Source organism: Salmo salar, chromosome 13, assembly GCF_965601325.2.
Source record: "Salmo salar chromosome 13, fSalSal1, whole genome shotgun sequence".
Lineage (NCBI taxonomy): Eukaryota > Metazoa > Chordata > Actinopteri > Salmoniformes > Salmonidae > Salmo > Salmo salar.
The window spans coordinates 106,923,210-106,948,333 of NC_138303.1; the positions used below are offsets into that span (position 1 = coordinate 106,923,210).

The following is a 25,124-nucleotide window of genomic DNA, read 5'->3' on the forward strand; positions in this document are numbered from 1 at the left end:
CATGACAAATATTTTTCAACCTGGGAGGTGCGACACGAAAGTCAGAAATAACGATATAATTCATGCCTTACCTTACCTCAGCTCACATGCTGATACCCTGATGAAGACAGCTTTGCTGTCGAAACGTTGGTTATTACATTTTTGCATCTGAGCACTTAGAGTGTGTGGCTTTCCCTTATTTTCTAGTTTTCTACTCCGCTAGCCACATACATACATACAGTACAGTACACATACATACAGTACAGTACACATACATTCAGTACAGTACACATACATACAGTACAGCACACATACATACATGCATACATACATACAGTACACATACAGTACACACATACAGTACAGTACACATACGTACAGTACAGTACACATGCATACAGTACACATACATACAGTACAGTAAAGTACAGTACACATGCATACAGTACACATACATACAGTACAGTAAAGTACAGTACACATACATACAGTACAGTACACATACAGTACACATACAGTACAGTACACATACGTACATACAGTACACATGCATACAGTACAGTACACATACATACAGTACAGTAAAGTACAGTACACATACATACAGTACACATACAGTACTGTACACATACAGTGCAGTACACATACAGTGCAGTACACATACATACAGTACACATACAGTACGGTACAGTACACATACATACAGTACAGCACACATATGTACAGTACACATACGGTATGGTACAGTACACATACATACAGTACAGCACACATACATACATACAGTACAGTACACATACAGTGCAGTACACTTACATACAGTACAGCTCAGTGCACAGACATACAGTACAGTACAGTACACAGACATACAGTACATTACAGTACACATAGATACAGTACACATACATACATACAGTACTGTACACATACATACAGTACTGTACACATACATACAGTACACATACATGCAGAACAGTACAGCACAGTACACATACATACAGTACGGTACAGTACACATACATACAGTACAGCACACATACATACAATACAGTACACATACAGAGCAGTACACATACATACAGTACACATACAGTATGGTACAGTACACACACCTACAGTACGGCACACATATGTACAGTACACATACGGTATGGTACAGTACACATACATACAGTACAGCACACATACATACATACATACATACATACAGTACAGTACACATACAGTGCAGTACACTTACATACAGTACAGCTCAGTGCACAGACATACAGTACATTACAGTACACATACATACAGTACATTACAGTACACATACATACAGTACAGCACACATACATACAGTACAGTACGCATGCAGACAGTACTCATACATACATTCAGTTCACAGACACACAGTACAGCACACATACAGTACAGTACACATACAGTACAGTACAGTACACATACATAATAGTACACATACAGTACAGCACACATACATACAGTACAGTACACATACATACAGTAGAGCATACATACAGTACAGTAAATATACAATAGAGTACAGTCCACATACATACAGTACAGAAGACATACATGCAGTACACATACATACAGTACATTACAGTACACAGACATACAGTACATTACAGTACACATACATACAGTACAGCACACATACATACAGTACAGTACGCATGCAGACAGTACTCATACATACATCAGTTCACAGACACACAGTACAGCACACATACAGTACAGTACACATACAGTACAGTACAGTACACATACATAATAGTACACATACAGTACAGCACACATACATACAGTAGAGCATACATACAGTACAGTAAATATACAATAGAGTACAGTCCACATACATACAGTACAGAAGACATACATGCAGTACACATACATACAGTACAATACACATACAGTACAATACACATACATACAGTAGAGTACACATACAGACAGTAGAGTACACATACATAAATACAGTACACATACATACAGTAGAGTACACATACATACAGTAGAGTACACACACAGTTGAAGTCGGAAGTTTACATACACTTAGGTTGGAGTCATTAAAACTCGTTTTTCAACCACTCCACACATTTCTTGTTTATAAACTATAGTTTTGGCAAGTCGGTTAGGACATCTACTTTGTGCATGACACAAGTAATTTTTCCAACAATTGTTTGCAGACACATTATTTCACTTATAATTCACTGTATCACAATTCCAGTGGGTCAGAAGTTTACATACACTAAGTTGACTGTGCCTTTAAATAGCTTGGACAATTCCAGAAAATGACGTCATGGCTTTACATGCTTCTTATAGGCTAATTGTCATCATTTGAGTCAATTGGAGGTGTACCTGTGGATGTATTTCAAGGTCTACCTTCAAACTCAGTGCCTCTTTGCTTGACATCATGGGAAAATCAAAAGATATCAACCAAGACCTCCACAAGTCTGGTTCAGCCTTGGGAGCAATTTCCAAACGCCTGAAGTTACCACGTTCATCTGTACAAACAATAGTACGCAAGTATAAACACCATGGGACCATGCTGCCTTCATACCGCTCAGGAAGGAGACGTGTTCTGTCTCCTAGAGATTAACGTACTTTGGTTTGAAAAGTGCAAATCAATCCCAGAACAACAGCAAAGGACCTTGTGAAGATGCTGGAGGAAACAGGTACAAAAGTATCTATATCCACAGTAAGACGAGTCCTATATCGACAAAACCTGAAAGGCCGCTCAGCAAGGAAGAAGCCACTGCTCCAAAACTGCCATAAAAAAGCCAGACTACGGTTCGCAACTGCACATGGGGACAAAGATCGTACTTTTTGGAGAATTGTCCTCTGGTCTGATGAAACAAAAATAGAACTGTTTGGCCATAATGACCAGCATTACATTTGGAGGTAAAAGGGGGATGCTTGCAAGCTGAAGAATACCATCCCAACCCTGAAGCACAGGGGTGGCAGCATCATGTTGTTGGGGTGCTTTGCTGCAGGAGGGACTGGTGCACTTAACAAAATAGATGGCATCATGAGGGAGGAAAATTATGTGGATATATTGAAGCTTCATCTCAAGACATCAGTCAGGAATTTAAAGCTTGGCTGCAAATTGGTCTTCCAAAAATGGACAATGACCCCAAGCATACTTCCAAAGTTGTGGTAAAATGCCTTAAGGACAACAAAGTCAAGGTATTGGAGTGGCCATCACTAAGCCCTGACCTCAATCCTATAGCAAATGTGTGGCAGAACTGAAAAAGCGTGTGTGAGCAAGGAGACCTACAAACCTGACTCAGTTACACCAGCTATGTCAGGAGGAATGGGCCAAAATTCACCCAACTTATTGTGGTGGAAGGCTACCCGAAACATTTGACCCATTTGACCCATTGATTAAATGTCAGCAATTGTGAAAAACTGAGTTTAAATGTATTTGGCTAAGGTGTATGTAAACTTCCGACTTCAACTGTACAGTCTTGGCCAAAAGTTTTGAGAATGACACAAATATTAATTTTCACAAAATTTGCTGCTTCAGTGTCTTTAGATATTTTTGTCAGATGTTACTATGGAATACTGGAGTATAATTACAAGCATTTCATAAATGTCAAAGGCTTTTATTGACAATTACATGAAGTTGATGCAAAGACTCAATATTTGCAGTGTTGACCCTTCTTTTTCAAGACCTCTGCAATCCGCCCTGGCAGGCTGTCAATTAACTTCTGGGCCACATCCTGACTGATGGCAGCCCATTCTTGCATAATCAATGCATGGAGTTTGTCAGAATTTGTGGGTTTTTGTTTGTCCACTCACCTCTTGAGGATTGACCACAAGTTCTCAATGGGTTTAAGGTCTGGGGAGTTTCCTAGCCATGGACCCAAAATATCTATGTTTTGTTCCCCGAGCCACTTAGTTATCACTTTTGCCTTATGGCAAGGTGCTCCATCATCCTGGAAAAGGCATTGTTCGTCACCAAACTGTTCCTGGATGGCTGGGAGAAGTTGTTCTCGGAGGATGTGTTGGTACCATTATTTATTCATGGCTGTGTTCTTAGGCAAAATTGTGAGTGAGCCCACTCCCTTGGCTGAGAAGCAACCCCACATATGAATGGTCTCAGGATGCTTTACTGTTGGTATGACACAGGACTGATGGTAGCGCTCACCTTGTCTTCTCCAGACAAGCTTTTTCCCAGATGCCCCAAAAAATCAGAAAGGGGTTTCATCAAAGAAAATGACTTTACCCCAGTCCTCAGCAGTCCAATCCCTGTACCTTTTGCAGAATATCAGTCTGTCCCTGCTGTTTTTCCTGGAGAGAAGTGGCTTCTTTGCTGCCTTTCTGGACACTAGGCCATCCTCCAAAAGTCTTCGACTCACTGTGCGTGCAGATGCACTCACACCTGCCTGCTGCCATTCCTGAGCAAGCTCTGTACTGGTGGTGCCCCGATCCCGCAGCTAAATCAACTTTAGGAGACGGTCCTGTCGCTTGCTGGACTTTCTTGGGCGCCCTGAAGCCTTCTTCACAACAATTGAACCGCTCTCCTTGAAGTTCTTGATGATCCGATAAATGGTTGATTTAGGTGCAATCTTACTGGCAGAAATATCCTTGCCTGTGAAGCCCTTTTTGTGCAAAGCAATGATGACGGCACGTGTTTCCTTGCAGGTAACCATGGTTGACAGAGGAAGAATAATGATTCCGAGCACCACCCTGCTTTTGAAGCTTCCAGTCTGTTATTCAAACTCAATCAGCATGACAGAGTGATCTCCAGCTGTCACGTCCTGACCAGCAAAGGGAGTAATTGTATTATAATTTGGTCAGGACGTGGCAGATGGGTATTTGTTTTGTATGGTTTAGGTTGAGTGTGAATTTTGTAGGGGTGTTTGATTTATTATTTCCGGGTTTTGGTTTATGTTTTGTATGTCTAGGTTCTTTCTAGTTCTTTGTATTTCTATGTCTAAGTAATTGGGTGTTGGACTCTCAATTGGAGGCAGGTGTTTTCTGTTGCCTCTGATTGAGAGTCCTATATATAGGTTTGTGTTTTGGTTGTAGTTTGTGGGTAGTTGTTTTTGCATTGCGTTGTATATAGCCTGCAAAACTGTTCCTGTTGGTCATTGTTTCTTGTTTTTTCGTGGTGTTCACATTTAAATAAAATATGATGAGCACGCAACCCGCTGCATATTGGTCCACTTTTTCCGACAGCGATTTCTCCATATCTTCAGACGAAGAGGAGCGTGACACCAGCCTTGTCCTCGTCAACACTCACACCTGTGTTAACGAGAGAATCACTGACATGATGTCAGCTGGTCCTTTTGTGGCAGGGCTGAAATGAAGTGGAAATGTTTTTTGGGGGGATTCAGTTCATTTGCATGCCAAAGAGGGACTTTGATCACTCTTCATAACTTTCTCGAAGAATATGCAAATTGCCATCATACAAACTGAGGCAGCAGACTTTGTGAAAATTAATATTTGTGTCATTCTCAAAACTTTTGGCCACGACTGTACATATTACCTCGACTAAGGTTATGTGCCCCCACACATTGACTCTGTACTGGTACCTCCCTGTATATAGTCTCACTATTGTCATTTTATTGTTGCTCTTTAATTACTTGTTACTTTTATTTCTTATTAAACTGCATTGTTTGTTAGGGGCTAGTAAGTAATCTAGAAAAAAGAAACGCACACCTATAAAGGCGAGGTGCTGGCTAGCGGAGTAGAACACTAGAAAATAAAGGAAAGCCGCACACTCTAAGAGCTCAGATGCAAAAATTTAATAACCAACGTTTCGACAGCGAAGCTGTCTTCATCAGGGTATCATCACAAACACTGCGAGATGAGTCATTTATATAGTGTCAAGACACACAGGTGTTTGTAATCATGGCCAAGTATGGCCTAATATCATTGGTTAACTCATATTTTAAAAAATGGCATACAAAGAACATACAAAAAGACAAACAAATGGATAGCATACGATCATAGCATTTGTAGTCTAAAATGTATCTAACAAACAATTACAATGGCAAAATCACAATGATCACAAGAATGGCTTCAGATCAAAGTCTATGTTGAGACCGAAGGGAGCGAGGGTCTTTAAATTAAAGATCCAGGCAGCCTCTCGTTTTAACAATAAATTATCAAGGTCGCCCCCTCTCCTCGGGAAGGTGACATGTTCAATGCCAATATAACGCAGAGACGAAATCGAATGGTTTGCCTCCAAAAAGTGGGCCGCAACTGGGTAAGTCAAGTTTTTGCACCTAATGGTGCTACGGTGCTCTGAGATACGTACTTTTAATTCACGCTTTGTTTTACCCACATAATTTTTACCACAGGGACAAGTTATAAGATAAATAACTGCCTTAGTGGAACACGTAATAACACCTTTAATTGGGATAGATTTCCCTGTTTGGGGGTGTTTGAAGGATCTACATTTATAAGAGCCATTGCATTGAGCACAGCCATTACACTTGTAATTTCCATCCAGTATGGGCGCAAATAGGCGTTGTTCAGGAATATCTTGGGGTGGTAAATCAGAGTGTACCAATTGGTCTCTGAGATTTCTGCCCCGCGAGAATACGACCAGGGGAAGATCAGAAAACACATTACCGAGACTATCATCATATTTCAGAATGTGCCAATGTTTGTAAACGATTCCTTTAATTTGTTCAGAGCACTTTGAATAGCGGGTAGTGAGAACGCAAGAGTGCGTCTTTTTGCGAGGCTGACCTTGAAAAAGGTCATGTCTCATTTTGTTTTGAATTTTCTCAATGGCAATATTAATCTGATCATTGTTGTACCCCCTCTCCTTGAACTTATCCTGAGTCTCAGCCATATTTCTGTCGAAATCTGATTGTTTAATACAAATTCTTTTGATTCGACAGAATTGGCTGTAGGGCAAACTATTTTTCAAGGGAAGTGGGTGACAACTATCAGCCCTCAACAAACTGTTACGATCAGTAGGTTTCCTGTAAAGATCAGTGTATAAAACATTATCTTCACACAAGATCAGAAGATCAAGAAAACTGATTTGACGTGTATCAGATTGCATAGTAAATCTCAAATGTTCAGAACAGGAGTAAAGAAAAGCATAAAACGCCTGGAGCAGTTCTGCATCACCCCTCCATAGAACAAAAATATCGTCAATATACCGTTTCCAAATAATGATGTAGTAAGTAAACATTTCACTGTAAGGTGTATTTTGCACATGTGACTAATATACATTTGATTTGATTTGAAAGCATTTTGTTCTAAGAAAATGCCAGATAAAAACACTTGTCACCCTTTAGCACTTTTTTGTAAATGCAACATTTTATTATGAAGAGATCATTAAAATAGTTTTGTGGAGATGATTTAGTGTTCAGGTCAGATGAAGTGCGTAGGCCTCTAGGGTTCATCGCTATCTTGTGAGGAGAGGAGAAACATTTAGGAGAAGACAAGAGGACAGGCAGTGGAGGAGAGGATTCATTTTGGGGGGAAATTATAGAATCCACACACAGAGTTGCAGGGGGGGTAGAAGACGAGGAGAGGAGAAAAATGTTGGGAAAGATAGGAAAGTTGCAGTGCGAGAGGACGAGGAAAAACATGTTGAAGCTATCCACAGAGTTGCAGGGGGAGAGGACGAGGGGGAGGAAAATGAGAGGAGAGAAGGAGAGGAGAAACTTGTTGAAGACTTGCAAGGGGGTAGATAACGAGGACAAGGACAGGAGAAGAATTTTGGAGAAGATATCCTTATGCATGTTACTGATTCTATGGCCTTAAGTCCGTTTAGAGTAAACTAACGGATTTACCCAGGAATGCCTCGGCTTAGGAGGGAAGGAGAGGAGAAGAGAGGAGAGGGGAGGATAGGAGAGGTTAGGAGAGGAGATGAGACGAGAGATTAGGAGAGGAGAAAGAGGAGAGGGGAGGATAGGAGAGGAGATGAGAGGTTAGGAGAGGAGAAAGAGGAGAGGAGATGAGAGGTTAGGAGAGGAGAAAGAGGAGAGGGGAGGATAGGAGAGGTTAGGAGAGGAGATGAGACGAGACGAGAGGTTAGGAGAGGAGAAAGAGGAGAGGGGAGGATAGGAGAGGTTAGGAGAGGGAGATGAGAGGTTAGGAGAGGAGAAAGAGGAGAGGGGGATAGGAGAGGTTAGGAGAGGAGATGAGAGGTTAGGAGAGGAGAAAGAGGAGAGGGGAGGATAGGAGAGGTTAGGAGAGGAGATGAGATGAGATGTTAGGAGAGGAGAAGAGAGGAGAGGAGAGGGGAGGATAGGAGAGGTTAGGAGAGGAGATGAGATGTTAGGAGAGGAGAGGAGAAGAGAGGAGAGGGGAGAATAGGAGAGGTTAGGAGAGGAGATGAGATGAGAGGTTAGGAGAGGAGAAGAGAGGAGAGGGGAGGATAGGAGAGGTTAGGAGAGGAGATGAGACGAGACGAGAGGTTAGGAGAGGAGAAGAGAGGAGAGGGGAGGATAGGAGAGGTTAGGAGTGGAGATGAGACGAGAGGTTAGGAGAGGAGAAGAGAGGAGAGGGGAGGATACGAGAGGGGAGGGTAGGAGAGGTTAGGAGAGGAGATGAGACGAGAGGTTAGGAGAGGAGAAGAGAGGAGAGGGGAGGATACGAGCAGGACAACAAACTGCTTGAGACCACCATCAATATTTGGAAGAACAACAAAGCAACAATTACACACGCCACATATCAATTAAGTGTGACCGTTGCAGTGCTGGAAGCACTCTGTTTCTCCTCTCTCGGGCCTAGCTGTATGCAGACAGAGCTCTCCCGCGGAAGACGGCTAACGTAAACTCACTCACTTTTGTACATCGCCTTGGTCCGTACAATTTACCTCATTTTAGCGCCCCAAAAATGTAATACTTCCAGATCAACTGTAATGTCAATACCATTGTAAAGCACAATTTCTCCCCTTTCCAACAAAATTAATGACATGACCTCTACGCTGCCCGTTTCTGCATAATTCAAGAAGGCAATGAGCTCCTTCGTGTCTTCTTAAAAATGGCGGGTCCAACTTATCACCTTATCGCCTCTAAAAATGTAAATAAAACACTATAAAGAGTTTATATAATGTGTCATTACATACCTATTTGAAGGTTTGTGTCAAATTTGAATCGGGTTTTTAGGGCGGTGCTAAAGTGATCTTCAGAAGTAAACAGCGGCTTTGAAAGTCATGATCGTTTACAGTGATGACTTGGTATCCCCCCTTACCCCCGTCACTGTCCATTTCTTGTTTTTAAACGATGAGAGAAGTGCTACACCTGGTGGAGAGAGATTGTAAGACAGAAATAGTTGCTTTATGCGTACTATACGTTACGGCATGACACGTCACGATGTAACGGAGGGTCAGTTTTTTTCTACTTTTCTCCAAACTATAGAGCCATTACCATGTCGATCAACACTTGAATAGAAAAGTAGTTCACACCCCAGATTTTGAAGTCAACACAGTTGCTACAGTCCCATTAGTTTTCTTTGTAGCCTCATTTGAATGTCGCGGTTGTAATGGGGTGAGTTTACGTTAGCAGCTAGCTGTAGGCTAGACAGAGCTCTCCCGCGGAAGACGGCTAGCAGCTAGCTGTAGGCTAGACAGAGCTCTCCCGCGGAAGACGGCTAGCAGCTAGCTGTAGGCTAGACAGAGCTCTCCCGCGGAAGACGGCTAGCAGCTAGCTGTAGGCTAGACAAAGCTCTCCCGCGGAAGACGGCTAGCAGCTAGCTGTAGGCTAGACAGAGCTCTCCCGCGGAAGACGGCTAGCAGCTAGCTGTAGGCTAGACAGAGCTCTCCCGCGGAAGACAGCTAGCAGCTAGCTGTAGCCTAGACAGTGTATGCAATAAATCAAGTTAATGTAATCTTTACCTTGTGTATTCTCAAATCTATACCTTCTGTATTCTCAAATCTATTAGGGAAAGTCATAAACAAAAGTCTATTTAAATACACTAAGTAGCACAGATATAATGGAAGGGTCCAAACAAGCTCTTCCTGTAGTCTCACCTATCTGTTATAGTTGTCAGACACTGTTTCAGATCTGTCGTTACCATCCTTTTTCTAGAATAACATTTATTGGTAGATGTGTTTGCCAATAAAACATAGCAGCACCTAATGAAGCTTTCTTTTTTCTCCAACAGACACTCAATCCAAATGCCATCACTGTAAAAGAGTCCAACTGTTACACACACACACACACACAAAAAAACAAGAGTCAAAATGTGCCTACACTTGTTCCGTTTAAACATGCCTCAGTCATTCCTATGCCAGATTGAGAGACAGGGTCAAGTTAGGCCATGGTCTGTATTAGTAGAGCCCACAACCACGAGTTAAGATGTAAAAGACAGATTCTTACGAAAGGGAAGAAATACCAACTAATATTGGTGATAAACTCTTGAGCAATGCCTGGCATGACGATGGAGAGACATCCTACACATATTTCAACACAGTGAAAAACACCCAGAGAGCTGATAGGCAGCCTGTCATGTGGTAACTTGTTACAATGCAGGTTGACTGAAATGCACCCAGCTTCCTCAGTAACATAGGCACATTTCTTTCCTCCTGTAACACCAGCCTTTCTCTCGTTAGTTAAATAAACAATGTATGAACACAACAGTGAGTCTAAGCAATAACCATCAACCACAGTAATAATAGACCACATCACAACAGGGGGCAGTCATAACATGATGAAGTTACGTGTGTGTCATTCCCCGCCAGTGCCAGACAGGAAATGCAGCAGAGCAACGAGTCTCTCACGGTTATGGGCAGACATCCGTTGCAAAGGGGTTCAGTTTTAGATGGATGCACTGTGCTTTGTTAGAAGGTAAATCTATCTAATCCATGTGTTGACCTATTATGATGTAATTACATCAGTGACTTTCCAATAATTATTGACACATTGCCAATACCATTACATGAAAGCAATTAGACAAATTATAGGTTTATTTTAACCACCTACACTTCTGCTATAGAAAAACTACGAAAAATATCTAGACATTTATTCAAAGGGAAAACAAGTGGTTCGTCTTTTGGTATATTTATCTATTTATGGTAAATGACGTCTATCTTACATGATGTATCATTCAATATTTTAGCCAATATGGTTAATCAATTCATAACAGCATCGGCTATCCCATGAAGCCGTTACAACTCTGGCCACTGAAGGTTTGTTCCCAAATGCTATATAGGCTAGGGTCATTGATGACATATGATTGATAAAGTATGGTTACAATTTCATTTGCTCTCTTACTGTGTCCTTTGGAATTACTTCCATAGCAACAGTGAATCTATGGGTCATTATCAATTAAACGTCACAAATCTGGTCACCGAATGTTTGTGATATGCATCATCACAGCAGCAAAAACAACTAGCCTACAGATTATATTGTTTCATTTTTTCCCCCCACAAAAAGGCAATTGTAATTTAGTACCGTAATCTCAGCTCACAAGAGAGAATCATATTCTACATTGCGATGGAATATTCGAAACTTAAATGATCCTACCTGTAGCAAGTCGTCACCTCCCCAGACGGTTTTAAGCAAGGATATTTGGTTGTGGCAATCTTATTCTCAGAACAGACTTCACTGTAAAATAATGACATTAGGCCATTAATGCACGTCCTTCAAGATAAATAATATACAACCTACCACAATATAACCCAAGTACACCGCACAATGTTTCTCTTGATAACTACAGCACCGTGCGTAATGTCAATCCAACCCATCAATAAAATACCCAGGGCGCGCGACGCGTGGTATAGCCTACCTGTTCGCATCATCCTGATGCTCTCTGTAAGTCCACTGCAAACTTCGTGAGAAGAAGAGAAACATCATGAGCATCCTCAGAAGAGTCCCGCTGCCTTTTAAATTCATTTCCCCTAGTCAAGTCTGAGTCGCATTCAGTCCCAAACACCTGTATCCTTCCTGTACCCGAAGCAATTATTCTAGAGTTGAAAAGTGAATGGAAACTTAAAGTGATTGGATATTTCCAGCTGCTCCTGCTTCAAGTTGATAGGCTATCCCAAACTGATGACTAATTCCTCTGTCCCTCCCACCGCTGACTTTTAGAGAATGTCTATGAATTCGCCAGGCACTCACATTCATATGAACTGCGCATCAATTAACACTAAACTTCTCTGCTGTTTATTTGACACACGACGAACGCTTGATAGACTGAGGAAGTGTGTAGTGTTTGCGAGTCAAACTTTTGTCATGTTTATTTTCTTCCAAGAAAACCAGTCAAAATAACTGAAATTATTAATAACGGTCTCAGAGGATAGCATTTTTTGTTGAATCCTGGGCTGAAATTAAACAATAGCTGTTGCTGACTTCCCAAATGCTATATATGATATGATCATTTATATGATCATTGATGAAATATAATTGATAAAGTATGGGTACATTTAATATGCTCTCTTGAACCTACCCTTTGGAATTACTTCCATAGCAACTTTGAATCTATAGGTCATTATCAATAAAACGTAACAATAAGGTGCAGAGTGTTCGATTTGCCCAGCCTGGTCTCATAGACTAGACATAACATATTAAATGTAAATCCGGGATACACAAATTAGTATGATATGTTATGTTTGGTATGGTTACATAAAATATAAGGTCACTTAAGGCAAAAGCAAAAGAAGGGTGGGTAGTTTCTCAGGGTAGATGGTTGAGCAAATAACGTGAATGTCTAGGAACCCAAAGGTTGCTGGTTCCAATCTTATCACGGCTAATTAGCTACTACTTTTTAGCTAGTAACATATCATACAAATTATAATTAGTGTCTAGGAAATTCTAAATGGAAGGTCTCAAATTTTCCTACATGTCACGGGTGTCGTATGAACGAGACCAAGGCGCAGCGTGTGTATCATTCCACATCTTTATTTATATGTGAAACTATGCAATACACACAATAAACGTGAAGAAGAGGTACAACATGCACTAACTCAAAATAATCTCCCACAAACACTAGTGGGAAAAACAACAACTTAAATATGATCCCCAATTAGAGACAACGATGACCGGCTGCCTCTAATTGGGAATCATACAAAAACCCCAACCTAGAAAAAAGAACCTAGAACACAACATAGAACTAAATAAACTAGACAAAACCCCCAACATAGAAAAAAGAAACTAGAACCAAACATAGAAATAAATAAACTAGACAAAACCCCCCAGTCACACCCTGACCTACTCTACCATAGAAAAATAGAAGCTCTCTATGGTCAGGACGTGACAGTACCACCCCCCCAAAGGTGTGGACTCCGGCCGCAAAACCTGAAACCAAAAGGGAGGGTTGGGGGGGGGGGGTGTCTTGTGTTGGTGGCAGCTTTGGTGCAGGACAAAGAACCTTCTCATCCCGCGGATCCTCCCACATCGGAGGCGGTTCTGTTGCGGGACGAAGAACCCTCTCATCCTGCGAACCCGCCATCATAGGAGGTGGTTCTGGTGCCAGACGAAGAACCCTCTCATCTTGCGAACCCACCAGCGTCGCTGGAGGCTCCGGAACGCCGACCGTCGATGGAGGCCCCGGACCGTCGCTGGAGGCCCCGGACCGCGGGCCTTCTCAGGAGGTTCCGGACTGCGGGCCTTCTCAGGAGGTTCCGGACCACGGGCCTTCTCAGGAGGTTCCAGACCACGGACCGTCTCAGGAGGTTCCGGACCGCGGACCGTCTCAGGAGGTTCCGGACTGTGGACTGTCTCAGGAGGTTCCGGACTGGGAACTGTCGCCGGAAGCTCTGGACTGGGAAGGCGCACTGGAGGCCTGATGCATGGGGCTGGCACAGGTAGCGCCAGACTGGTAACACGCACCTCAGGGCGAGTGCGGAGAGCAGGCACAGGACGCATTGGACTGGGCAGGCGCACTGGAGGCCTAGTGCGTGGAGCCGGGACAGGTGGCACCAGACTGGTGACACGCACTTCAGGGCGAGTCCGAGGAGCAGGCACAGGACGTACCTGACTGGGAACACGCACTTCAGGGAGAGTGTGGGGAGGAGGCCCAGGATATACTGAACCATGGAGGCGCACTGGAGGTCTGGAGCGTAGAGCTGGCACAACCCGTCCTGGCTAAATGCTCACTTTAGCCCGGCAAGTGCGGGGCGCTGGCACAGGACGCACTGGGCTGTGGAGACGCACTGGAGATACGGTGCGCATCACTGCATAACACGGAGTCTGTCTGGTCACGTGCTCCTTAAAGTAAGTGCGTGGAGGAGACACAGGACGTACCGGACTGGGGAGGCGCATTGAAGGCCAGATGCGTGAAACTGGTGCATATGACACCGGACTGGTGTCACGCTCCTCAGCACGCCCGCTCTGCAGCGCTCTCAATGCCAACACCTCTCTCCGGAATCTTGTGTCGAGTTCCTCACTCGTCTCCCTGACTGGCTCTGGTTCACCCCTCGGCTCTCCACGGTAAGCACGATGAGTTGGCTCAGGTCCCAAACCTGACTCCACCAAACTCCCTGTGTGCTCCCCCCAAAACTTTTTGTGGGAGCTGCCTCTCGGGCTTCCGTTGTTGGTATATTTCCTCTTATCGTCGCCGTTCTGCTCTTGCTGCCTCTATCTCCTCCTTCGGACGGCAATACTCCCCTTCCTGCCGCCAGGGTCCTTTCCTGTCCAATATTTCCTCCTAGGTCCATTCCTCTTGACCACGCTGCTTGGTCCCCTGGAGGTGGGAGATTCTATCACGGGTGTCGTTTGAACGAGACCAAGGCGCAGCGTGCATATGGTTCCACATCATTATTTATATGTGAAACTATGCAATACATACAATAAACTATATATATATATATATATATATATAAACATTTTAAAAAAACGTGACGAAGAGGTACAACATGCACTAACTGAAAATAATCTCCCACAAACTCTAGTGGGAAAAACAACAACTTAAATATTGATCCCCAATTAGAGATAACGATGACCGGCTGCCTCTAATTGGGAATCATACAAAAAACCCAACCTAGAAAAAATAACCTAGAACACAACATAGAAATAAATAAACTAGACAAAACCCCCAACATAGAAAAAATAAACTAGAACCAAACATAGAAATAAATAAACTAAACAAAACCCCCCAGTCACACCCTGACCTACTCTACCATAGAAAAATACAAGCTCTCTATGGTCAGGACGTGACACTACAGAATAATACAAAATGTTCTGAGACCACATTGCAGGGGGCTGCTTGGGGGCAAGGAGACCCAGCTATGCTAAAACCATGCCGTTTACAGGGGATTGTTAGGTAAATGTTAACTATTTGGTGGTGATATTGTCGTCACCTCTTGAAGAGCATAGCCAGGACTACACATTTCCAATTATTCCATGCAAAACAAAACACATGCACACATTTAGCTCCATCATCAGTTATTCAGCAGGTAACTGCATGTTTTTTATGATCTGTAAACACAAACTGATCATGTCATTTCAATACTGGCCACCATATATTGGATATTTTAGTGATATAAAATAAAAGTGAACTACACCTGACAAGTATGAGTAGTTTGGGTTAATTTCCCATCCGTTGTGGGCTCTGCCTGTCAAGCAGCAAAAGGGGCGCATTTGCCAATGTACTGTTAGCTGATGATGTTTACTTTACAAGCTACCGGTAGAAACGTTGTACAGTTGGCTAAACATAGCGGTACATTATAGCCCGTTTTCAACATTGTTTTTAGTGTATAATCTCCATTGCTGACAGGCATGATAGGCTAAATTGATTGATGGACCATATCAAATTGGCTAGTTAAATAATCACAGATCACATCAATATGGCTAGTTAACAAGCTAACTTTCAGGGGATAAAATAGATGGCTATATCCAAGTATTGTTTGATTTGCTTGCCATCTATAGTGTTGATGACAGTAGTCCAATTGACAACTTTACCAGGGAAGGACTTGCCAATGTCAAGCCCTTTACAGTGACAAATATCATAGCTAAGCAAGGCTTGCTTAAAACCCTGTATGATAGACCAAATGAATAGCTGTAACTAGATCAACGCTACAGTAGGATGTGCTGCCCAGCCTATAGTTCTTTTTTTCCTATAGTGGATATTGCGTTGAAGATCTGACGTTGTTTCAAAGGTACAAATTCAACATTTTATACAAGGTTTGTCTATGTTGAAAATTGGTGACAATAATGACAAAAATCCTGTGAAAGAAATGTCATCCTCAAAAGAACAGTTTATTATGTTGATGACTTTTTTTCAAATCCAATGTATTTTCCACATAGATTCCTTGTCAAAATACATTGACAAATTACATTGAAAACAGTGGCGACCCGTCATTCAGGGCAGGTGGGGCAGAGCAGTGGTAAGGTGTTGGGACTCTACTGTTGGGACAGCTTTATGTACTGTAGGCCCTAACAGTTTGTGGGTGTCACGTCCTGACCATAGAAAGATGTTATTTTCTATGGTAGAGTAGGTCAGGCGTGACAGGGGGGTTTTCTAGTTTCGTTTTTCTATGTTGTCATGTTCTAGTTTTGTATTTCTATGTTGGGTTTTGTTTGGGATGATCTCCAATTAGAGGTAGCTGGTCCTCGTTGTCTCTAATTGGAGATCATAAGTAGGGGTTTTCGTTACCCATCGCATCGTTACCCATCGCGCCACAAAAGCCGCGGCCCTTGCAACGCAAGCGGAAACCCTACTTCAAGTCTCAGAGCGAGTTACGTCACTGATTGAAACGCTATTAGCGTGCACCACCGCTAACTAACTAGCCATTTCACATCGGTGACACTCACCCCCCTTTTGACCTCCTCCTTTTCCGCAGCAACCAATGACCCGGGTCAACAGCATCAATGTAACTGTGTAGGTTCCGTCCCTCTCTTTGCCCCAACCTGGGCTCGAACCAGGGACCCTTGCACACATCAACAACTGACACCCCACGAAGCATTGTTACCCATCGCGCCACAAAAGCAGCGGCCCTTGCAACGCAAGGGGAAACCCTACTTCAAGTCTCAGAGCGAGTGACGTCACTGATTGAAACGCTAATAGCGCGCACCACCGCTAACTAACTAGCCATTTCACATCGGTTACTCCTGCCCCACGTACCCGGCCTCCAGTGAGTCTATCCAGCCTGGTACGCCCTGTGCTTGCTCCTCGCACTCGCCTTGAGGTGCGTGTTACTAGTCTGGCACCACCTGTGCCAGCCCCACGCATCAGGCCTCCAGTGTGACTGCCCAATCCGGGGTGTCCTGTTCCTGCTCCCCACACTCGCCCTGAGGTGCGTGTTACCAGTCTGGCGCCACCTGTGCCAGCCCCACGCATCAGGCCTCCAGTGCACATTCCCAGTCCAGAGCTTCCGGCGACAGTTCCCAGTCCAGAGCTTCCGGCGACAGTTCCCAGTCCAGAGCTTCCGGCGACAGTTCCCAGTCCAGAGCTTCCAGCAACAGTTCCCAGTCCAGAGCTTCCGGTGACGTTTGGCAGTCCAGAACCTCCTGAGACGGCTTACAGTCCGGAACCTCCTGAGACGGCTTACAGCCCGGAACCTCCTGAGATGGCCCACAGTCCGGAACCTCCCGAGACGGCCCACAGTCCGGAACCTCCCGAGACGGCCCACAGTCCGGAACCTCCGAGACGGCCCACAGTCCGGAACCTCCTGAGACGGCCCACAGTCCGGGAACCTCCTGAGACGGCCCACAGTCCGGACCCTCCAGCGACGTTCCCCAGTCCGGACCCTCCAGCGACGTTCCCCAGTCCGGACCCTCCAGCGACGGCCTGCAGTCCGGGCCCTCCAGCGACGGCCTGCAGCCCGGACCCTCCAGCGACGGCCTGCAGCCCAGAACCTCCAGCGGCGGCCTGCAGCCCAGAACCTCCAGCGGCGGCCTGCAGCCCAGAACCTCCAGCGGCGGCCTGCAGCCCAGAACCTCCAGCGGCGGCCTGCAGTCCAGAACCTCCAGCGGCGGCCTGCAGTCCAGAACCTCCAGCGGCGGTCTGCAGTACAGAGCCTCCGGCGATGATCTCCAGTCCGGTTCCTCCGACGACGATCCACAGTCCGGTGGCACAGAAGCAGAGGGATCAGTGTGCAGAGCGGGGGTTACGCCCTGAACCGGAGCCGCCTCCTCTGTTGGAGGATCCGCGGGATGAGAAGGTTATGTGTACTGCACCAGAGCCGCCATAGACAGTAGTTACCCACCCTACCCTCCCTTTTTCTGGGGGGGGGGGGTTGTTGTTGTTGTTTTGTTTAAGTGCGTTCGGAGTCCACACCTTTGGGGGGGGGGTACTGTCACATCCTGACCATAGAAAGATGTTATTTTCTATGGTAGAGTAGGTCAGGGCGTGACGGGGGGTTTTCTAGTTTCGTTTTTCTATGTTGTCATGTTCTAGTTTTGTATTTCTATGTTGGGTTTTGTTTGGGATGATCTCCAATTAGAGGCAGCTGGTCCTCGTTGTCTCTAATTGGAGATCATACTTAAGTAGGGTTTTTTTCTACCTGGGTTTGTGGGAGATTGTTTCTGAGTTAGTGTATGTTTCTACTCTGCGTCACAGTTTGTTGTTGTTGTTGTTGTTCGTTCAGTTTATTGTGTATGTATTGCAAAGTTTCACAGTGAAAATAAAATGTGGAACGACACACACGCTGCACTTTGGTCCGCTTCTCCTTTCGACGATGGGAACCGTTTGTCACCGTTATAATCCAATGAATATATTGTTTAGTGTTGTGTTGTGTTGTGTTGTGTTGTGTAGTGGCATGTATTGTTTAGTGTTCTGTTGTGTTGTGTAGTGGCTTTGCTGGCATGCATCTTTAAAAAATTGTAGGAGTTTGCCCCACCAAGATTTACATGCTAAAATGGCCACTGTATTGAAACAATGTTGATTCAACCAGTTTATGCAAGTGGGAAAAGCCACTCACCTAATGAAGGTACTTTGCTCTCCATAAAGACCTGTAAACCAATTCACAAGGTACCTTACAAAAAAAGATTGCAGTTTTGAAACTGCTGTAAAAGTGCAGTAATTGCAATCGACAGGGGGTAATTTGTACGCAGTAATTGCAGAATAACTGAAGTGTACTGCAGTTGAAGTGTAGTTAAAACGCACTCTAACTGCAGTTACACTGCAAACTTACTGCAGTAAAAAAAATTGGGACGCAGTATTTGCATCATACTGCAGTTATACTGCACTCTAACTGCAGTTATACTGCACTCTGACTGCAATATTTCTCGTAAGGGATAGCCTAGCAGTTAGAGGGTTTGGCCAATTACCAAAAGGTCGCTGGTTTGAATACCAGAGCCGACAAGTGAACAATCTTTCTGTGTGCCATTGAGTAAGGCACTTAAGCCTAATTTGAGCCAGGGGCACCGTACTATGTGGCTGACCCTGTAAATCAACACATTTTACTGCACCTGTCCGGTGTATGTGATCACACACACACACACACCACACACACACACACACACACACACACACACACACACACACACACACACACACACACACACACACACACACACACACACAAAAGCATATTATTTGTAACGTTTGCGAGTTCAACCGGCTACCCTACCTCATATATCAATGATCTTGACAACTTTGGCACCACCACATGGCTGAAGATGAAATGGCAATGAGTTCATTTGGCTCAATTGAATTCATGTTACTTTAAAATATTTGACATGAAAGGGTTGGTTGCTTATGCAACAAAACTGACGTGTGGCAACTATGGGGCAAAACATATGGGGTTGGCTTAAAGTGTTGACTACGGGTAAACTATATTTTGTCTTCAAATGTTTATTGAAAACATAAATACATTTGCACAATGAGCATTTGTTGTCTCTCAAATACACTGTTACAGTTGTTGGTTAGCTAGCTAGCACATTTTTTGCCATATTATTTAAAACACCTCAAAACAAAACATGGTATCAGTAATATGATAGTTCAAGCTGAAAGGAGCCACCTACGATTCCACACATTGAAGCTCTTGTCATTGTTGCTAGCTATCTGACTGTTGAAAATCATAATACCACACATACAGCTATATACTTTAGAGATTTTGAATTAGAATAGAGGTAGAAAGGATTATCTGGATGTAGTTTGATAAAAATGAAAACATTTATTGTGAGAACAGCATTGTCAAATATTAGCATTTCTATATATTGGGGTGGCAGGTAATCTAGTGGTTAGAGCGTTGGGCCAGGAACTGAAAGGTTGCTGGATCGAATCCCCGAGCTGACGAGGTAAAAACCTGAGCAAGTCCTCGGTAGGCCATTATTGAAAATAACATTATGTGCTTAACTGACTTCCCTAGTTAAATAAAAAAAACTCTGGCATTTACAACCATATGTTAAAACCCTAATTTCAAGCTAACTGCACAGCAGAAAGCATTCAGCTGTATATTCAAGCATTTTGCTGCAGCTGCTCAAACTTTAATGGCAGAATTATCTCAACTCAAAATGTAAATGAATCAACGGTTTCTAGGGGAATTATGTTGAACACGTACAGATTGTTAATAACCATTGGAACACTAAAGGTTATAGTCTCTTTTAGTACATTAAATTGAAACCCCTGCCCCTCTTTAAATAAGCAGACATATCAACACACAACCTGTAAGTTCAAGATTCATATTCTGAACAGGTACTTGACTCTATCTCAGATGCCACCTGCTCCTCGTACTCTCGGTGGACTAACACAGTGTTGAAGTGACATGCAGCAGTGTGCCATACAGTAGTTGACTTTGCCCTGATTGCCCTCCAGGCAACACCCAGCGGGAACCCTGATCTGGGGCATCCCCTTGCCCTGCACCGGGCCTGTACCGTGTATCTAGCTAAGGACCTCAACAACAACAGCAGCTGCGGAGCCCAGACCCAGCCGATGTGTGTGTCTGTGTGTGTGTGTGGGTCTGTCTCTCTCTCTCTCTCTCTCTCCTCTCTCTCTCTCTCTCTCTCTCTCTCTCTCTCTCTCTCTCTCTCTCTCTCTCTCTCTCTCTCTCTGTGTGTGTCTGTGTGTCTCTCTCTCTCTCTCTCTCTCTCTCTCTCTGTGTGTGTGTGTGTGTGTGTCTCTCTCTGTCTGTATGTGTGTGTGTGTGTCTCTCTCTCTCTGAATTCAATTTCAATTCAATTTAAATTGAAGGTCTTTATTGGCAGGGGAAAACTGTTTACATTGCCAAAGCAAGTGAACTAGATAATAAACAACAGTGAAATAAACAATAAAACATTTTACAGTAAACATTACATTTACAAAAGTTACAAAAGAAAAAAGGCATTTCAAATGTCATATTATACAGTGTTGAAACGATGTGCAAGTAATTAAAAAAGTACAAAAGGGAAAATAAATAAACATAAATAAGTATTGTATTTACAATGGTGTTTGTTCTTCACTGGTTGGCCTTTTCTTGTGGCAACAGGTCACAAATCTTGCTGCTGTGATGGCACACCAATAGATTTGGGAGTTCATCAAAATTGGGTTTGTTTTCAATTTTTTTGTGGATCTGTGTAATCAGAGGGAAATATGCGTCTCTAATATGTTTATACATTTGGCAGGAGGTTAGGAAGTGCAGCTCAGTTTCCACCTCATTTTGTGGGCAGTGTGCACATAGTCTGTCTTCTCTTGAGAGCCAAGTCTGCCTATGGCGGCCTTTCTCAATAGCAAGGCTATGCTCACTGAGTCTGTACATAGTCAAAGCTTTCCTTAATTTTGGGTCAGTCACAGTGGTCAGGTATTCCGCCACTGTGTACTCTCTGTTTAGGGCCAAATAGGGTTCTAGTTTGCACTGTTTTTTGTTGATTCTTTGTGTCAAGTAATTATCTTGTCACACCAGCCTTCGCTTTGGCTCCCCTTCCTGTCCAGCTCAGGCGTTCGGCGTCGCCGACCTTCTAGCTGTTGCCGAACCTGCTGCTGGCAAACGCCCTTCACTCATCAACCTCTGACTTGTCTCGTCATCATTGCACACACCTGGTTCCAATCCCCACTCTATCACTGTATATATACTCCCTCTGCTATTTGTCTTTGTTGGTCATTGGAAATGTTACTTGTTTTCCTGAGAGGAATTTTGCCTACTATTTCCTGAGTATATATATTTTGCACTTTGGGTTCGCCCTGTGCCTTTTTTGTTTATGAAGATATATTCTGAGCACAACAGCGTTTGGGTCTTCGTCCCGCTTTGTTCTATGGTGCTTTAAAAAATTCAGTAGTTCTAAACCTGCGACTGCCTACTCCTTTAAACCAGTGACATATCTTTTTGTTTTCTCATGATTTGGTTGGGTCTACTTGTGTTGCTGTCCTGGGGCTCTGTGGGGTGTGTTTGTGAACAGAGCCCCAGGACCAGCTTGCTTAGGGGGCTCTTTTCCAGGTTCATCTCTCCAGGTGATGGCTTTGTTATGGAAGGTTTTGGAGTCGCTTCCTTTTAGGTGGTTGTAGAATTTAACGTCTCTTTTGGATTTTGATAATTGGCAGGTATTGGCCTAATTCTGCTTTGCATGCATTATTTGGTGCTTTATGTTGTACATAGAGGATATTTTTTGCAAAATTCTGCATGCAGGGTCAATTTTTTAATTTGTAATTTTGGGTTCTTGAATGGTGGACGGGCCTCAGACCTCACAACCATAAAGGTCAATGGATTCTATAACTGATTAAAATATTTTTAGCCAGATCCTAATTGGTATGTCTTTTAAAAAAAAAAAGTTATTTTAATGTTCCTTTTGATGGAATAGAAGGCCCTTCTTGCCTTGTCTCTCAGATCATTCACAGCTTTGTGGAAGTTACCTGTGGCGCTGATGTTTAGGCCGACATATGTATAGTTTTTTGTTTGCGCTAGGGCAACGGTGTCTAGATGGAATTTGTATTTATGGTCCTGACAACTGGACCTTTTTTGGAACGCAGTTATTTTTGTCTTACTGAGATTTACTGTCAGGGCCCAGGTCTGACAGAATCTGTGCAGAAGATCTAGATGCTGCTGTAGGCCCTCCTTGGTTAGGGACAGAAGCACCAGATCATCAGCAAACAGACATTTGACCTCAGATTCTAGGAGTGTGAGGCCGGGTGCTGCAGACTGTTCTATTGCCCTCGCCAATTTGTTGCTATACAGTACCAGTCAAAAGTTTGGACACACCTACTCATACAAGGGCTCCTTTTCACCATTCCTACCCTCCACATTGTAGAATAACAGTGAAGACATCAAAACTATGAAACAACACATATGGAACCTTGCAGCAACCAGAAAAGTGTTAAACTTAAACAAATCAAAACATCTGTCTATTTGTGTGTGCTGTTCCACAGGCAGGAAAGTGGTGTACTTTACAATGAGCTGAACCGATAGAGGTTCCATCAGAAGGTCCTGTAAAGGATATGGGAACGTAACAGGAGGACGAGGGTTTTAATTTACACCCTGGCCTCAACATGTGGGTCGTAGAAGAAAGATTCACTTTAAGCACGTCATCTTTCAAAGAAAAAAAAAGAAAAAAAATGCATGAAATTCACTACTGTAAGTCGCTCTGGATAAGAGCGTCTGCTAAATGACTAAAATGTAAATGTAAAATGTATTATTTTATCAGTGGGCGTTTAATGTGATGTCCAACCTTGGTTAGACCATGTCTGTCTCTACTGAAATTGGTGAGCAGAACATTTAACTTTATACCCAAATCCTTACAGAATAAAAGGAGTCACTCAATCTCTTTTATCTTTTTTCACCTTTATTTAACCAGGTAGGCCAGTTGAGAACAAGTTCTCATTTACAACTGCAACCTGGCCAAGATAACTTCTATGGGCTAGGTAGGACGCTAAGGGGGATGCAAAACACAGCTAAATGAAGCACTAACCTTTGACGATCTTCATCAGATGACACTCCTAGGACATTATGTTACATAATACATGTATGTTTTGTTCGATAAAGTTCATATTTATATCCAAAAACAGCATTTTACATTGGCGCGTGATGTTCAGAAAATGTATTCCCACCAAAACGTCCGGTGAAGGTGCACATCAATTTACAAAACTACTCATCATAAAGGTTGACAAAATATATAACAATTATTTTAAGAATTATAGATAGACTACCCCTGGACGCAACGGCTGTGTCAAATTTTAAAATAGCTTTACGGAGAAAGCACATTTTTCAATATTCTGAGTACATAGCTCAGCCATCACGGTGAGCTATTCATACACCCGCCAAGTTTGGGGCAACCTAAACTCAGAATTAGTGTTAGAAATATTCTCTTACCTTTGCTGATCTTCGTCAGAATGCACTCCCAGGACTGCTACTTCCACAAGAAATGTTGTTTTTGTTTGAAATAATCCATATTTATGTACAAATACCTCCGTTTTGTTCGTGCGTACAGATTACTTATCCAAAGGCATAACGCGCGAGTGCGGAACGATAGAGGAAAAGTCCAAATGCTCCATTACCGTACTTAGAAGCATGTCAAACGCTGTTTAAAATCAATCTTTATGGTATTTTTAACGTAAAATTGCGATAATATTCCAACTGGACAATAGCATATTCATTCAAGAAGAAAAAGAAGGAACGGCGTGCTCGCGTGACCACGCATATCCAATCCCTTTGTTGCCAGGCAGACCACTCAGTGAATGAGCTCCTATACTCTGCCCAGTGACAGGAGAATGCTCAAACCACTTTCTGAAGGCTTTAGACAGCCAATGGAAGCCTTAGGAAGTGCAACGTCCCCCACAGACACTGTAGTTTCGATAGAGAATCAAAAGAAGAACTACAATTCTCAGACTTTCCACTTCCTGCTTGAATTTTTCTCAGGTTTTCTCCTGCCATATGAGTTCTGTTATACTCACAGACACCATTCAAACAGTTTTAGGAACTTCAGAGTGTTTTCCATCCAAATCTATGCATATTCTAGTTTCTGGGCCAGAGTAGTAACCTGTTTAAATTGGGTACGTTTTTCATCCGGCCATGAAAATACTGCCCCCTAGCCCAGACAGGATAAAGCAAAGCAGTTCGACACATACAACAACACAGAGTTACACATGGAGTAAAACAAACATACAGTCAATAATACAGTAGAAAAATAAGTCTATATACAATGTGAGCAAATGAGGTGAGATAAGGGAGGTAAGGCAATAAATACGCCGTAGTGGTGAAATAATTACAATAAAGCAGTTAAATACTGGAGTGATAGATGTGCAGAAGATGAGCGTGCAAAGCAGAAAAATTTATAAAATAAATGACAGTATGGGGATGAGGTAGTTGGATGGACTATTTACAGATGGGCTATGCTCAGGTGCAGTGATCTGTGAGCTGCTCTGACAGCTGGTGCTTA

At 43.2% G+C, this 25,124-nt stretch overlaps 1 protein-coding gene across 2 annotated transcripts in view; it reads right to left on the reverse strand.

Annotated features, from left to right (window-relative positions):
* The window catches only part of ccbe1 (collagen and calcium binding EGF domains 1), a 115,382-nt gene extending 103,433 nt beyond the window's left edge, over positions 1-11,949 (reverse strand). For both annotated transcript variants that reach the window (XM_014138844.3, XM_014138842.3), the window contains exons 1-2: positions 11,689-11,949; positions 11,427-11,507 (exon numbers count right to left, since the gene is read on the reverse strand). In XM_014138844.3, coding sequence (XP_013994319.1) covers positions 11,427-11,507; positions 11,689-11,795 — 188 coding nt within the window. In that variant the 5' untranslated portion in view covers positions 11,796-11,949. The remainder of the gene's footprint in view (positions 1-11,426; positions 11,508-11,688) is intronic.
* Positions 11,950-25,124: the final 13,175 nt, after the last annotated feature.